The 17,245-nt window shown below is 36.5% G+C and overlaps 1 protein-coding gene across 1 annotated transcript in view; it reads left to right on the plus strand.

Annotated features, from left to right (window-relative positions):
- The window catches only part of MRTFB (myocardin related transcription factor B), a gene marked incomplete at both ends in the record, with an annotated part of 57,035 nt that overhangs the window by 19,070 nt on the left and 20,720 nt on the right, over positions 1 to 17,245 (plus strand). The window contains 5 exons of the mRNA XM_082006963.1: positions 10,351 to 10,416; positions 12,745 to 12,800; positions 13,355 to 13,430; positions 14,497 to 14,658; positions 15,227 to 15,411. Of these exons, the coding sequence (XP_081863089.1) occupies positions 10,351 to 10,416; positions 12,745 to 12,800; positions 13,355 to 13,430; positions 14,497 to 14,658; positions 15,227 to 15,411 (545 nt within the window). The remainder of the gene's footprint in view (positions 1 to 10,350; positions 10,417 to 12,744; positions 12,801 to 13,354; positions 13,431 to 14,496; positions 14,659 to 15,226; positions 15,412 to 17,245) is intronic.

Here is a 17,245-nt window from a genome sequence, read left to right on the forward strand (position 1 = left end):
TTGGCTGATAGTAGTATTTGAGGAAATGCAAATTATTTTTTAAAAAAATCAGAAGACTGTACTGAGCAGAGGAATACTTGCAGATTTAGAAATTATAAGTATTGTTAATATACTTGATACGCAATTTTACGGAATACTTGAAATGTAAGCTTTAGTTTATTCAGACTTTCCACCCAAGATGGTAGTGATTTTTCTAATTTTAAAGATTTAAACAGGATTGTGAAAAGTATAGATTTTTCTTCTTACATATACATGTGTATGTATATATTCATCCCAGCAGACGTTCTGGTAATTTGTTTGGAGGCTCGTGTATGTTCTGGCTTGTTTCTAAGCAACATGTTCCATAGCAATAGGATACAATACAGATTGTCCTATATCCTAGTCATTTAAACTTCTCAGCTGATGATATTGTTATGCATTATATCTTTGGTATAAATGTTAAGTTTATATTCAGCTATCTTTCCCATCTAGCTTCTCATTTTCTACTTTCAGTATGATGATGTTCCTCCTGGAAACAGTTATGTGTACATTATTACTGGCTTACAGACAAAAGCTTTAAATCACAGTGTTATAATTTAAAAGATTTGGAGGTCCTGCACGGTTTCCCTCAAGAATTCTGAAGAGATTATCTGAAGTGGCCCTCAGTAGTCTCCACTCACATGCTTTACATTTACCCAGAACATTTCTAAGCTGAAATGAAAGTATGACTGAATAATTGCGTAAAATGAGTATGCATCAGAGGCTGTTTCATTTTTGTTAATTATTTTGGATGTAGTCTTAGCAGAAGAATCACATCTACAATAATGGAAAAAAAATATTAAAAGTATATAAAAAAGTAAGGGATTATTTTATAAAAACAATTAAAAATAAGTAAAATATTTTCTTTTTTTAAATGATACCCTGGCATATGTGAAAGTTTTGAAGGCTGAACCCCATATAATATATTCACTCACATTTAGACGATGTCTGATTTCTTTAATGATGAATATTTTTGTTTCAAAATAGAGAGTATTTAACATACAGTATCACCATCTTCAGGCTGAAGGGAAATGAGTACCACAATTCTTTAAATGCATTTTATCTTTAAAATGCTGTACAACTTATTTAGAATCACTTCCAACAAATTACAGATAGCTAAATATTTTCATGTTTTCCATCTCCTCCTTTCCTTCTTTGACATGCCATACAAATGAAAAGAACGCTACATTACCAAATTTCTGACTTTGGACACAAGTGGAATGAGTAATGCCAGGTGCAAACCAGCTACCGTATTCTATAACCTTCCTGAAAAGTGTACCTTCCTGTTGGGGTTTAACCCCTGCCCGCAACTAAGCCCCACACTCGCTCACTCCCCCCATTGCAACAGGGGAGAGAATTGGAAGGGTAAAAGTGAGAAGACTCATAGGTTGAGATACAGACAGTTTAACAGGGAAGGCAAAAGCCGCACACACAAGCAAAGCAAAACAAGGGATTCATTCACCAGTCCCCATCAGCAGGGAGGTGTTCAGCCATCTCCAGGACGGCAGGGCTGCATCACACGTAACAGTTACTCAAGAAGACAAAGGCCATAACTCTGAATGTCCCCCGCGTCGTTCTTCCCCCAGGTTTATGTGCTGAGGACGACACCATATGGTCTGGAGTATCCCCCAGGTCAGTTGGGGTCAGCTGTCCCAGCTGTGTCCTCTTCCAGCTGCTTGTGCACCCCAGCCTCCTCGCGGGTGGGGTGAGGGGTGGAAAAGGCCTTGACCCTGTGTAAGCACTGCTCAGCAGGAATTAAAACGTCCCTCTGTTATCAACACTGTTTCCAGCACAAATCCAAAACAGCCTCGTACTAGCTGCTATGAAGAAAATTAACTCTACCCCGCCAAAACCAGCACACCTGCATATCACCTGCTCTTTCTTTTACTTACTATACAAAATATTCAGTTTATTAAATGTTTAGTTTTGTTCGCAGAACAAATATTAGTTGAAAAGATTAACTGGTTTTGTGTCAATAAAGCATTTAATGAATTACAGATAGAGTCCAACACCCCATATAGAGTTAAGGGAGAAACAGTCACAGCTCAGGAGAAAGCAAAACATCTGTCTCTGGAAAATTAACTTAGTGTAAATTATGCTGTTTAGAAAATGCCATATAAACTTTTAAGTCCAAGCAGATGGAGTTTGGGAGTGCAAGGGTAACAGCTGAAAGAGGCACTGAGTGAAGTACTTGGTACTCAATTTCTGCAATTCTGTAACTGCTGCCCTGTGCTGTGACGTTGGTCCAGAATTCTAATACAAAGCTGATGCTTAGATCGCTTGTATAGTCCACCCACCGTCTGATAAAATACTCTCTTCTACATTACTACCACCCTGGTGTTCATATACTTGTATTAATGTTACAGTTCTGATGCCAAATAACTAGTTATAAATTACTTAAGATCAAGGATACAATAGAATAGTTCATCTCCTGCAGCGGTGCTTGGTTCATTGCAAGTGGAACGGCTGCTGTTAACATCTATTGCTCGGTCTCAACCTCAACATGTTAGAGACCTTGGCTGCATAAAAGCTGTTTTAAGCTGGCAGAAAGAAGTGGAGGCTTTCTGTGTAACAGCTTTTAATTTAAAGGAAAGGGACCTGTTTCCAGCACTGTCTGTTTCCATGGCAGCCAGCCTAGCAGCCTGCGCTGGAGTTTCTACTGCTCTTGGAAATTTCCAGGGGAGTATGCAGGAATGTTGGACATTATATTTTCCCATTTTTACTTGCCGTTTTAAGGGCTTACATAGCTAATATCCACTGGATTTTAACTTTGGAAGAAATAATGAGATGATTACATACAGAACATAAAAAATCTTTATGCATTATTTTTCTTCTTGCTGTCATTTGAAAGAATTGTATGCTGTCTAATGAACCCCTTTGCCATGGTTTAGTGTCTGTTTCATCTGTGTAATTGTTAAATGCCAACAACATTTGCTGTTTCAGAGTACCGTCTACAAAAAGACTAAATTTAAATGTGATTTTAAGTTAATAGGACAAGTAATTAACTGTTAGATGTGGAATTATTAGTGCTGGAACCGTGCACAGTATGAGTTCTGGGTTTTTTTCCAGACAAGAAGCAGTGATGAAGGCTTGTCAGTCAGTGTAGATAGCATTGTTCCTGCAGGACATCTGTCTATTTTTGGCCTCTTTACATTCCAGTGCTTGTGATTATATAGTACTACTTTGAAACTTCTTTTCCATAGGATACAAATTACAGATTTGTAACAGAAATCACTTGCTTGACTTTGATAATAGCTGTTTGTTCTAAGTGATGTAATAGTGCACTTTATTTTCACTTATTCTACCATTCACACCAAGTAAGACCTGACTGAACTGCTCTACATTTCTTACCTTTCAAAGGGTCTTATGCAGAATGTGGTGTGTACTTGCTTAAGTGCCTGTTTGTGCCAGCTTTCTTGCATTCAAACCAGCATAGCGCTTCAGCAAGCTATTGAGAATTTCCTTGTTTCGGTTATTCTTAATCTTTATGCCCCTTTAGGGCATAGTGTATGTGAATCTGAACAGTACTTACTGTTTGAAAACAGAGGCCATTAACTTTATAAAATTTACTGCTATATGGAAATACATTTCTAAATAATAAAGGGCATTGGTTAACAGAGAACCTCTCCTTTTTGTACCATCATCTCCAATCCCTTGCCTATAGCAGGGTTGATTCCCTGGTATGCTAACACTGGAAGAAACTTTTAAGAGTGGGAGCACCAGCCTCTGGCACTCAGTTTTTCATATGGTGGAAAATACATACCTCCAGTGAAGTCAGAAGACTTCTACTGACTTTATGAGAGTCAGATAACCAGGTGTTCTTACTGTGAGGAGGGAATTACGCTTTTTGGTTTTGTCAGTAAATACTAAATAAGCTACCTAAGATTTAATAATCATTTTTTTGACTGAAGAAAACACAAGGAAATTTTGGAATCTTTTTGCTTGGTGTTACAGTGTTAATCTTAAAATCATACACTGACTTGAAAATAAGAATACATTCCCTTCCGCCTCAGTCAGAACAGGAGTTTGACTGACCTCTGTGCATGGCTTTTATTCAGAAGCAGTTCAAAGACGATTTCTTAGAGTTGCAGTGGTGTGAAGGAGGATTCCTGCCAGATAATGTGAAGTGCAAAATATTTGTGCCATCTTTTAGCACTAGATTTGCTCAGCGGTGTTAACATAGTCCTCCTTTTGCACATAATTTGCTTTAAGTAAGAGGAACAGTAGTGCTGACATTGATAGTGTAGTGACATACCTAAATCTTTGTCAATTCTGGGCCTTTATTTTGGAGATAATCTTTTATGATTTTAGATGTTATGCAGGTAACTGCCTGATTTTAAAGTGTAAAACTGAGAAGTAAACTGTCAGGCAACAAGCTGAATGCATTTACCCAGATAAGAACAATCTGTTAAACACCATGTTTGAGTAAGTACCACCCCATGGCGAACTTCGTCTTGGTACCTCATGTCTTTTGAATTCTCCCTTCCCCAGATTCCACACTGGTTTGTCTGTAAATGTTTCTTTCTAATAAAGAAAAAAAAAAAACCCAACCCAAAACACTAGAACAAATGCTACAGTATAACAACTTCGGCTAATGCCTCAATGGTTTTTAGATTTTTTTTGAAGCTCTGTCCTCCTATGTCATCCATACTTATTAGATTTACCACTTTGTGTGTTACTGCCTGTTCTAGAAATCTCTTGCTATATGGATTTCTATATATATGATAAGCAAAGTCTGTATTAGATTTAATTACATTAGGTTTAAACCAACCTGCATTCTACTCTCTATAGAGCTTCTCACTGAAATAAATGAGGAATTCTTTGCCAAAAGTGCAAAGCTGTGCTCCATTCACACATCGTTCATTCTTGTCTTTAAAGATAATTTCATCACATTGTCCTTACTGAAAACTTGTGATTTAGTTTCCATGGCTCCCATCTTCCCTATCTTTCTGGCTGTTCTTTGAGCTGCTTTTTGTGGGTCCCCGTTACCTTTTGAGCTTTTCAAACCTCATTCCTATTCCCTTCTCTTATACCCACTTCAGGTTCACCTCCAGCATAAAGACATACGTCTGTAATTTGTTTCTGCTCAGCTGTAGGGCTCAGTCCATCTAACAACAATCACAATATAAAGGTCATTACCGACTGTAGTATGACTACTGCAGTATGTAGTCTGCTCTGACACGCAGACCTGTAAGCCAGATATCCTCTTTGACTAGGTAGCTATGCAGCTCATGTACGGGTGTTATCATTTCTTCCTTAGAAACATCTCTGCTTTTTACTTTTTGTTGCTGTGGGGGCTAAAAGTATTTTAAGTCCTTATGTCTTTTACTGAGATAGAAATACTAGCTTTTTCCTGATTTGTTTGCTTTGGAAAAGCAATAGTCTTTTTCAGCTTTTCAACTTTTTAATCAGTTTTTTTATTTCCAATTACTTTCTTTTCTTTAATAATGCATTCAGCTGCTTAATATTTACCGGGGCGGGGAGGGGGGCAGGGAGTCAGAACCCAAATGTTTTTTTAACCTTCTTAATTTTGGAGTTGTTTGCAAAAGCAAACATCTGGTTTTCATCCAGCTTTGTCTCTGTTTAACCTCCTTGCACTGGTCAAGTCAAAATCTTCAATGATTATCTTCTTATATCATCTTTCTAACTATAAGTCATCTCTTCTTTAGTATTCCCCCTCCAGTGCTTCCCTATCCGTTATGCTACACACTGTCCTTTCTTTGCTAAGTCATATATAAGTTCCTGATATTTATTTAATAAGTTAATAACTGCATGTTCTATATCTTCTATATCTCATTTTTTCCAGTCCTCAAACAGTTTTTACAACTTGTCCAGATACACATGGGACAACTTCAAAAGCATCCATTATTTGCTTTGTGATGCCCAGTGTGGGTTAACAGATGATGGGCAGGCAAGCAGTGTTATGAGAGACAATAACTATTTGTTATATGTATCTATTTGATAAAAAATGCTAAAGCTTCACACCTGAGCAGATATGGTTTATGTGCAGGTACAGTCTTACTGCTCTTCTCATCCTTGTGCCCACTGCGTATTCTCTTGTAAGACTATATACATTGCTTAGGATGTGGGTCAGTTTTTACTCTTTCTGCAAAGCTTAAGCCAAATACCTGATTATAATTGAAGCCACAAATCATAGATATAATACATTCATAAATGACATAGCAGGGCTTCCCATCATCTACACGTAGAATTAATGTTCATTAAAGAATTAGCTGAAACCAGTTGGAAAATGAGAGAGAAGCTACCTACATTCTTACCACTATTTTTTGATGAATAGTTTTATTTTAGTCCCCCTCCCCCATTTCCAGGGCAAATACCACCTATCATGGCCATGGCCAAGCAGCATTAATTTTTAGGAACTGACAGAAATCGCATCAGACACAAACGTTAGTAACATGTCCACTGGTGTATGTTTTTACAGTGTTGATGCTTCCATGGTTGTAGGGCTGTGTGCGAGTGTGATGTCAGAGGCAGACACAGCCCCTCCCCATTTCTCACACACACCGCACTGGGTAGTACACACAGGCAGCTGCAGGAACTGCATCACACTCAGCAAGACAGTACCAGTGTGCTCACAGTGTTCACAGTGTCTTCCTCTTTGGACACACACATGGTACGTTCCTGCCGCTTCCATATTACTAGTGCTGTTGAAAGAGGGTTCAAAACAGGACCTTGACACAGAAACTTTGGTACACTGTTTTCTGAGGTTTTTTTGGTTGTGGGGTGGTTTGTTTGTTCCTTTCCAAGAGAAGTTTCAGCAGCTGAATGTACCTCAGGCAGACTCTTTTTAAACCATACTTTAGGGCAGTACGTATTAGAAGTGTTGGAGTAATTATTTAGCTCACTTGTATTGGCAAAGTGCGGCGTGAGGCCTTTCTGATTTTTTCCTCCCACAAACTTGCCAATGAAAAATTAAAATGTGATAATTGCTAGATGCTGAACTGGTAGGATGCGTTTGATCCTTTTCATATGAAAGATGAAAAGCTTTGGTCTGAGAGTCATGTCAGTATCTGGATCTAGGAAAGCCAGCTCTCTAATTAATAAATAATAAATTTCTGATAAAACTGCCCCTTTGTATGTAATTTTAACAGTTAAAATAATTTCTTAAAAAAACAGCAACAAGCTATTTTTTCCTGCACAAAGACTTTGCACATCACATTTGAGATTGCAGCGATACCAGTTCAGAATTTTAAATGAGTGATGTCTGATAAGATGAAGAACAATTATCTGTTGGCTGTAGTAGGTTTCACAGAGTAGATGGTCTATGCACTTCCTACAAAATAATTTTCCAATTTAGCCAGCTGTCCAAATTGGTGAACTAGTGAGGGCTTTCAAATTGTTGTTATCAACTCTGCAAAGCAGTGTGAACGTTCTATAGCGTGAAGGTCGATTTGAAAGCTGTTTAACTTTCCCACTTTGGTTTACTAATATTTGAAAGCACCATATTAGCAATGCTTAGATAGCCATAGCTGAACCAGCTACAACTACAAAATGGGTTTTATGATAAAGCTCAGTAAAAGAAGAGTCTGAGTGAAAAGCATATTAGAAATCAGAACTAACGTACTACAAATGCCTTTTTTTCGTAATAGATGACTTGCCTATCATATGTTGGTAGATGACTCACATCAGTGATAATATGCCTGCACCTGTTGTAATATTATCAGCATTTGCTTGTTGATCCACTGCATTGCAGGTGATGGAATTGAAAAACATGCTAATTCTGATTTACTTACTGTGTCTGATGACATTTATCAGCTCTACCTGGGACATAACTGATGTCAAAGTAGGTAGTTTTTTCTTGAAGACCTTGAGCCTGAAATAGAGAGGCATATGTTTGAAACTGACTTGTAACTAGGTAAAAGGTTTGGTAGATACATTTGTACTGTGTTTAGTGTTCCAAGAAAGCCAAATTTAAGTCTGGTGTAAAGTTGGACCAAATACAGCTGTATAGCATGGATGAGATTCCTGCCCAGAGCAGGACATGCTTTTCAACCTTTTCCACAGCTTCCTAGTTGTGTAAAAGGAAGCATAGTTTGAGGGAAGAACAGAACAAAATCAAGTTTTAGTCTACTCAAGACCAAAGATACTGCATCTGAAATATGGTAGTCTTGCCATGCTGTTTATAAATTGTCTTTCACATCATTTGGATGGGTAAAACTTATTTAAGATTTTTAAAGGGATTGCCCGTTCAATTTTAAGACTAACTCTGAGCTTTCTTGATTTTACAGCTGTAAGAATCCAAAACAAGAACATATTTTTGCTTTCCTGTAAACACCACTCCAGTTAATGAATTTCTCAGTGCTTTATGCTAGTGCAGTAGGAAATTCTTAGAAGTAGCCCCAGGGATAGAAGCTTAACATCGTAACATCATGTTGTATGCTTAAAATGCATTTCCATTGAAATGTGCATTTCTTGAAGTTTTCTGTAGGAGTGGGCTAAGTCCTGATCCAGTATGTTATTTTTCTTAATTCACACTTACTTGTATAAAGCTGGTGGATTTTTGAAGTCAGATGTACAGTTGCATAAATGTGTGTTTGCACACGTTTGTCTGCATTTTTGGGGGCAGATTAGACCAATGGGACTTAGAAACCCACGCTTTCTGCAGAAAGATTTGAACTTTCTCTTCCTGTGCTGTGAACTTACTGGGAGTAGCTATCTATGCTGCCAAACCCAACCTAGGAAGTGCAGCTGAAAGGAGAGTGGTAACAGCACCATCCGAGTTGGTTCAAGACTTCAGGCAACACAAGTTTGTATCTACTAGCAGGAGATATCACAAGAACAGGTCATGGCTTACCTGGAGCCACATGAAATTAAGCAAGATCAAAATACATCATTCAAACTATTATAAAATAATTCTTCAGTTAACTTTTTACAGTCATTTAATATTACTTGAAGAATACAATTCATTACTTAAAGCAGGTACTTCAGAGTTTCCAGAGAAACTCAATACACTTTGAATGACTTTCCATCAATTTGCATTTTACTGTTGTTACTTTTGCATTCTCACATCTCTGTCCTTTGTAATTCTTGTGTAACAATATTATAAACTCTGAACAGAACTGCCGTGCCACAGCCCTGATATGTTTGTATTTAAATTCTCAATGTTTGTGTGACACAAGAAAATAAATGTCCTTGTTTTCAGGACTTGCTATTCCCGGTCTTGGTGCTTTAGCCAGAGGAGTATCCTTCCTGTATTGTAGAACAGGAAATAAGCTGGTTCCTTTTAAATTCTGAAAACAATTAACTTTGTCCTTAGCCTAATTTTTTAGAAATTACATTCATTTTGATATTCTGGACAATGCATTAGTTTGTTTTGCTTACTTGTGAAATACAGTGGGGACAGTGTGTCAGAATCATACATCCGTCAAGGCAGAATTTAAGAATGTAAATATTACGTCCTTAATGTATTTTTTTTCCTTGGCCAAGCATTTTGACCATCTCTTGTTCAAAAGTTGTAATTTCACATTAGGGTAATGGCTGTATGTGACTAAGAAATAATGAAGCACTATGATAAATTGGTACAGAAACAAGGGGATGGGAACAATAGAAGAAACAAACAACTACTTTTTCCTTTTTTTTTTTTTTCTGGGAACAGACACAAAAAAAAGCCCTAATCTTTGAAAGTACGAGGCCTTTACGTCTATGCCCTCCTCCAGGTTTTGTGCAGTTCCCGGTATAGTATTTAATGTGTGTTACGTTGGTTATTCCTAGAGTAACAATAAGATGAGAACTTTTGTACATTTTGTTAAATGTAATGAAACATAAGGTTACCTCTGAAAGTGTAAACGCGTTTTCCAAATTTGACAGTGCTAGATTTATGTGATCCTTGCAATAATTATGATAACACATATCTCAACCACGAAAGCAGTATTTTATCAGCTATATAATCATTATGTGTTGGAGTTTCTGGTACAAACTCTTTATACCTACGTTTTCTTGAATCTATTATCTAAGAGTAGTGTTACTCGGGGAAAAAGAAGTCCTAGATTTAGATGTACACTTAATACCTCTTATGAGGCCTAGCTGATAGGAAAAGCAGATGTATATATGAGATACAGTCCCTTTATCAGATGTGACCAAAAAGCAGCAAATTCCAATATAATTGGGGATTGGAAGCAGTCACTCCAAACTGTGATAACAGCACTTGATCCTTAACAATAGGTGTCTTAGAAGTTACTGCCTGGACTGAATATACAGAGAAAAAAATACTTCTAAAGCTGAAATACGGGGTATCTTTGCAATTTTTTTTTTTTGTGCTTTCAGAGGGATAGTATGCTTACATATGAATGAATGATTGTTTTCTCTTGTCAGTACTTCAGCTGAGGTTACAACAAAGACGGACACGAGAACAGCTGGTGGACCAGGGCATCATGCCACGTAAGACTTCCATTATTTCTATTAATTTGCGTTCCTATACTGTATTAATGCTGAACTGAATATATAAAATAAAGAAGATAAAACAATTTAAAATAACTTTATCATTTGAAAAGACTGTGGGATCCTTTTGCTAATCTAAATGAGCATGAAGTAAGTTCACCATGCTTACCTAATGTTTCAGTTAAAACAGCCATTGTGATGAAAATGCCAGGATTTGCAGACATAGTCCGATTCTCCTTGTATTTTCTCTCTTTAAATTATGGCTAATCTTACTGAAATAAATTTAATTATATAAATGAGTGGACATCAGTCTGTAAAGCATAGCATGGCAAGGGTTGCGATGACATGAGGCTGGACATTGTACACTGGATTATATGACCTAATGTGGAAACTTCTATGCCTAGGCCTTTCTTCCTGAGTATGAATACATTTCCAAGAATATGGGAAGAGGCTTTGAGTTGGGGGGGGTGTGTTTATTTGTTTGGGTTTTGTTTGTTTGTTTGTTTAGAAAATTGTTTTGGTTTTAGAACATTTTTTCCAGTTGCCAGAAGTTCCTGATCAACTTGTCGCATCTGGCAAACTGTCCAAATTGGTGTAAGAGTTTCATATTCTCTTCCAAAATAAAGATTATATAGTGGTAAAAATTCAATGAATGCCTTTAGATGCTTCAGAAGAGTTAAGATGCTGCTGATCACCTTAGTGTGAAGTGTCTCACTAAGGCAGCAACATCACCGAGTTCATAAATACAGCTGGAGATGTATTAAGGATTTCAGGATTCTGTAATGCTAAGCTTCTGACTCTTTGGCCTGGCTACCTGCCATCCTTGACAGCTACGCAAGAAGTTATAATTTTTATCTTTAACTCTTGTTCTACCACTGGAATTTAACTGCAGATCATACTGCTTTGACAAGCAAATAATGTTCATAAATTTGGATATTTGTTACATTTGTATGTCTCAACTCACAGCACCTGTATTTTGAGAGTAGTAATTGGCATGCTTTATGTAATTGCACTTTATTACCCGAGTCCATATTCTCCTTTATGGGTTTCAGTCTGTTAGAGGTGATGGTTGTTTCAGCAGCAGCATTTATGATACCTGAAATCAATTTAGGAATCACAAGAGGGTCCCTCTGAATTCGGGTATTTGGTGGCCTAGAATTCAACTGTTGTTAACTCTTTCCTTAGAGATGTTTTGGTGTTCCTCCACTTGGGGTCCCAGAGACTATGCTAATTGTTTAGTATAACATCTTCTGACTTCTTTTGGAGATCAGCCTGGCCTCAGAAGGAGGAGTGCACAGAAAACATCCGAGAATCCCTAAGTGGACAGTGTTGGATGAGACTGGGCTCAAGATAATGAGTCCAAGTTGTCAAAAGATTGAACTGTGAAAAGTGATTTTTCTTAAACAAATAAAATCCCCAGCCATTAAAAACATATCAAAATTACGTCAAGTTACTACAAATAGCCCAGCGTGCACTGGTGAATTCTAGCTTGAAAGCACAGTATCTTCAAGCTAATCTCTTTTTGAAGGTTTCTGACTATGCAGCAGACTTCAGATTGCTTTGCTAAAGCATCTGCAACTTCCCAGGTCTGTAGTGTTGATTATCTTCAGGAACGGAATTATCTGTTTCTTTTTGAGTGAAACCTGGAAAAAACCTGCTGAACTGTCAAAAAGTATTAAAGATTTTCTTTTGCAGTATCTGATCTCTGCCAAAAGTGTGGCAAATAAGATGGATCATGTCTGCTGCCATTTTACTTCCTTTCAACAATCCAGTTGAGATGAAGCACTCTACAATTCACATTATTTCTAGCTGAAATATTTTTTACACTTTTTTTACTCTTTTTACTCTTTTTGGCTATTTAGCAGCTAGCCATCATTCTGTTTTCTAATCTGAACATTTGGGGCTTCTACAATTTTTTTTTTTTTTTTTTTTTGTAGCACAAATAGTTCTGAAGTGATGGTCCAGTTCTCTCTAGTAACAGCAAGTATGAGGTATAGACAGTAAATACAGTGGAATAAATGAAACAGTATTTTGGCATTCTGAACGTTACCTCATAAAATTTCTACTGTGGAACAGTTTTGGTAAATAGACCCTGGCGTACATAGTGACAAAGTTAACTATTACGTGGTAATATCTGTTAAAATCAAATATTCCAAGTATTCTGTATAGAAGCGTTCGTCATCTCTGTTAAATACACGTGAATGTAGCTAGCATGAGTCAAATGTTAGCCTGGTCAGATGCAAACAAACACCCATACAAACTTACTGATTAAGATATTTCTTTTGGAAATCACTTCCTGTCAATTTAACTCTTACTGTCCTTTCACAGCTTTGAAAAGTCCAGCTGCATTCCATGAGCAGATAAAGAGCCTGGAGCGAGCCAGGGTAAACCACTTTCTGTAAACTTGTTATTAACATCTGGAAATGGATAGTTGGTTGTATGTGATGCTAAATTCTTCGAAAAAATTATTACCATTACAGTAATAAGATGTGCTTTTATCTTGAAAGAATCCATTAAAATAAAATATTGGTGTCAAATCTGAGAGGAACTTTCTTAATCCTTCGCAGGGCAAGGTGCGGGGGGGAGGATAAACTTACGGACATAATGCGATACATAGCTACCTCCAGCTAAGGACAGGATACTTGTGCAGTATTTCTGGAGCAACTCCATACCATTGTGATTTTGTGTGGTGGTATGGGATCAAATCCAGAAACGTTCCCAACTTGTTTGGCGAAGACAGAAATTCATTAGCACTGCTTAACTGACTGAAAAACAGAACAAAACAAACCCAACCCCTTTACTGCCCATGTCCTAACAGCGATGTCCACCTATCTAAAGGCAGCTGCAAATATTCATTGATTGGACATCAGTGATTTATCAAACTACTTTGATTCTTCTACTCAAGGGTAGTTAATGCTCTTTTCTCATTCCTTCAAAGACTGAGAATTTTTTGAAGCACAAGATTCGCAGCAGGCCGGACCGCTCTGAGCTGGTCAGAATGCACATCCTCGAAGGTATGTACCCAGCTGTACTTTTTGAGCCACTATTAGAAGGACCTTCTGTTACACACTCAGTTTTCTAACTGAATTAGGCTTTGATACGAGTTATTTCTGAAGGTTCATATGCTCTATTTCTCTACTTCTACAGTGTCTGCTGTAATCTGTATTCTAAATCTGTATAGTAATAGGTATGGCAGTGAAAGTATTCTCAACTCTGTATTTGCAATTGCATATTGCTTTTGTTCTACAATGGTAATTATATCATGGTGTATGTACACATAGTGTATACATTGCTTCAGTTTCTACTCACACCCTAAAACAACCCGACAGCCTTGTGCTTATCCCTGCCCCTCAAGTCTTTAATAAACTTGACTTTACCCTGCCTTGTTAACAATACCTGTTGCTCAGGTCATTTGAAACAACAGTCTTTTTATGAAAGGGGCTCTCTTACTGTGTTTCACCATAATGTTACCAAATACAGAAACTACCAAATGACCATAATCCAAGTCAATTTAATAGCCATTAGTTTTCAAAACATGCATTTGTATACTAAACCTAGAGAGGAGTCTCCATATTGATAGAACACATCCATATTGGCAGACTATCTCCATATTTTTATTGAAATACAATTTTGAAGACTCATATTTTTTGTGCTAGAAGCTAGTTTTAAAGGTAAACTTTTTAAGATGTTTGTCAAGAGAGAATCCAAAAATCAATGGATTAATTAAACCTTTACCATAGCTCACACCAGTAAACCATTACAGCAGCAAATGCTGTCTTCAGATTATAATTAGCGTTTCTTATTTTATATTCCCTGCCTTATTGTTGGACATTATACAAATGTTTACCAAAAGTATTACTGCTGTTAAGAAAAAGGTTATATTTACAGAAAAACATGATCATGGGGATGAACAACATCTACTCATATAATCTTATTTTTGCTTATTAATTTGAGAATTTTCAGAATAATATTTGCCTGCTTTTGATAAAAGTGGAATGGTTATTGCAAAGACAAGTCAATGTTGTCATGAAATTGAAGAAAAGATGGAAGAGAATATTTAAATTAATATATCTTTTTTAGAGACCTTTGCAGAACCTTCACTACAAGCCACTCAGATGAAACTGAAGAGAGCTCGGCTGGCAGATGATCTGAATGAGAAAATTGCTCAGAGGCCTGGCCCAATGGAACTGGTAGAAAAAAATATTCTTCCTGTAGACTCCAGCGTTAAAGAAGCTATTATAGGCAAGTAGAAGTCCCACAGCCTCTCTCTGTTATCTATATGGCATTGTGGAAAACAGTAATTGAACTCTTTAGGGTAAAGTTCACTAGAAGAAAACATACTCCAAGTTTATTCCAAGTCTTAAACTCCGTCATCATTTAATTAAAGTTATCTTATTTTTATTCTAAACTGTTAGAATTGTGTAGTTGGGAGTATAATACTGTCTTTGAATAATAAAAATCGAATAATAATTGAATAATAAATGAATAATAAAAAGTTACTACAAAATAATCAAACATGACCATTACTTAGTCTGTCATAGGTGTCTGTGTGCACTCCACGTGTTGAATATACCTTTTAATCTCTTACTAAAACAGTTTCTGCTATGCACTTAGTTTTATCAATTCCTTGAGTATGATTTAATATGGCTGTCATTATATTAAAAACACAATAAATAGTTATGTACTAATGCCTAGACAGTATTGAAAACTGATCATTTTCCAGCAATTAGCTAATCCTGACAACAACGTCTAAATTTTATTTATGTAACTTAAAAGAATTGTTTTGCTTGTTTCTTTGTAAACATTCTAGCAGTTGGACAAGAGAATTATCCTCAAGCTTTGGATGATTATTCATTTGATGAAGACAGCAGTGATGCTTTATCACCAGATCAGCCAGCCAGCCAAGAATCCCAGGGTTCAGCAGCTTCCCCTGGTGAGCCAAAAACAAGTGACTCACCATCACCAGTAACACCAAATGCTACTACGTCTACACAGGTACAGTTTTTAAATGTTGAAACAAAATCTTCACAGTATGTTTTCTGGTCTGGCACGATAGAAATGGGGCATAGTTTCACATGGACTTAATACATGTACTGTTGAAAAGGAGTCTCTGGGACTCCATTTGCTGTTCGGGAGTGTATAGACTAGCACCCTGGCTTAGCTGTTGGCAATGATGAAATTCCCATCAACTGTAGTAAAGCCATAAATTCACTGAAATTCATTATGGGCTGTAGAAGATCTACAGCTTTCCCAGAAGTCGCTTAAAAGGTCATATTCATGGTTTACTCCAGCTGTTATTGATTACTTAATGTCTGTCTGCATTCTGGGCAAGGTCTTGAACTCGTTAAGAATTAAACTTAGCTGAAACAACAACAGTTGACGTCAGTTCCATTATCTCCAGAAAAGTCCATAAAAAATAAGGTTTCCCACATAATTTAAATTTTCTCTCCTATAGTTTTAAAATACTGCCTAAGGAACTTACTATTTAAGAAATGAAAATAACTTTTATGTTGATTTTTCTATGAGGTTTTTAGTATTTTCTTGAATTACTTGAAAAGAAAGTAACCAAGTTTGCCATGGCAGATAAAATGTCATCTTTACAGTAGAGCATTTAAATGCATGAGGATTTAAAAAACAGTTGATTTGAATGAAAACACTTGACTGTTCTCACAAGAATTGCAAAAATTAGTTTTGAAAGAGAACTCTTCTTACAACAATTTAATTTAGTGATTTGAAATGGACAGTAACATTGCTTACCCTATCTTTAAACACATTATAAAAGTGCTGATGTAATTTGCCAAAACAGTAATGAAACAAACATCATGTACTACAAACGAATTTCTTTTGTCTTCTATTAGCTACTGGAAACACAGGGTTATATGCATAATCATACAGTTATCTGGATGCTTTCTAGAATATCTTGTGCAGCACTTGCTTCACGGGTCTTTATCTTCACCTTTGAGTTAATCAGTAAGTTTATTCATTAATGAGATATATGTATTTATTTAAAGGTTACTATGTTTAGCTTAAATAGATTAAGTTTATGTTTTCTGTCATACATCAGCTAGTTATTTTAAATTCTCTAACTTAAGCCCAGTTAAAAGGAGAAGGCTTTGCTTTTAAGCAGATTTCTGCAACTTTAATGGAACTTTTTCTCTGGATAGAGAGAGACCCAAATTAAGGCTGCAGTGGAGGGAAAGGCAAGCAAAGTCATCACATGTTGTCTGATGGCAACTAGCTTGAACGGTCAGCAAACTCCAGACTAGCCAAATTTAACAGTACTCATCTCCACTCATTAACAGCTTGTTCATTTGAGACTGACAGAGCTACTTAAATGGCAGATTGTGCTTATATTCTGATTTATACTTGCCTAAAGGATCCATTAGTTTGTGTTTATGTGTTGAAATGGAGAGTAACAAAAATTTTGCCTTGTATCAATGCTGAATTAATTGTTGAATCAAATTTATGTATGTCTGCTGAGCAATCATGTATGCTAGAAAAAAGTCCTTGATCGTGAACTAGTTTCTCCCAGTAAGCCCATTTTCCTGTTGTACATAAATGAAGGCAGCTATATTATCACAGAAAAATAATTTGTTTCCGATGGATGCATTTTACCATACTATGCACGTTTACACTTCAACAAATTATTTAATCAAAAGACGTGGGTTTTCATCACAGTATTTTTTTTATATATATGTGTATGTGTGTGTATATATATATGCTGTGACTTAAAAATGTCATGCACTCAGCTTTGTGCACTTGGTATCAATATACCACGCGTGTATAAGCAAACACAGAAATTTTGGTAATGTTGTCATTTTTGTTTAAT

This window comes from Phaethon aethereus (assembly GCF_964289735.1).
Source record: "Phaethon aethereus genome assembly, chromosome: 15".
Taxonomy (NCBI): Eukaryota; Metazoa; Chordata; class Aves; order Phaethontiformes; family Phaethontidae; genus Phaethon; species Phaethon aethereus.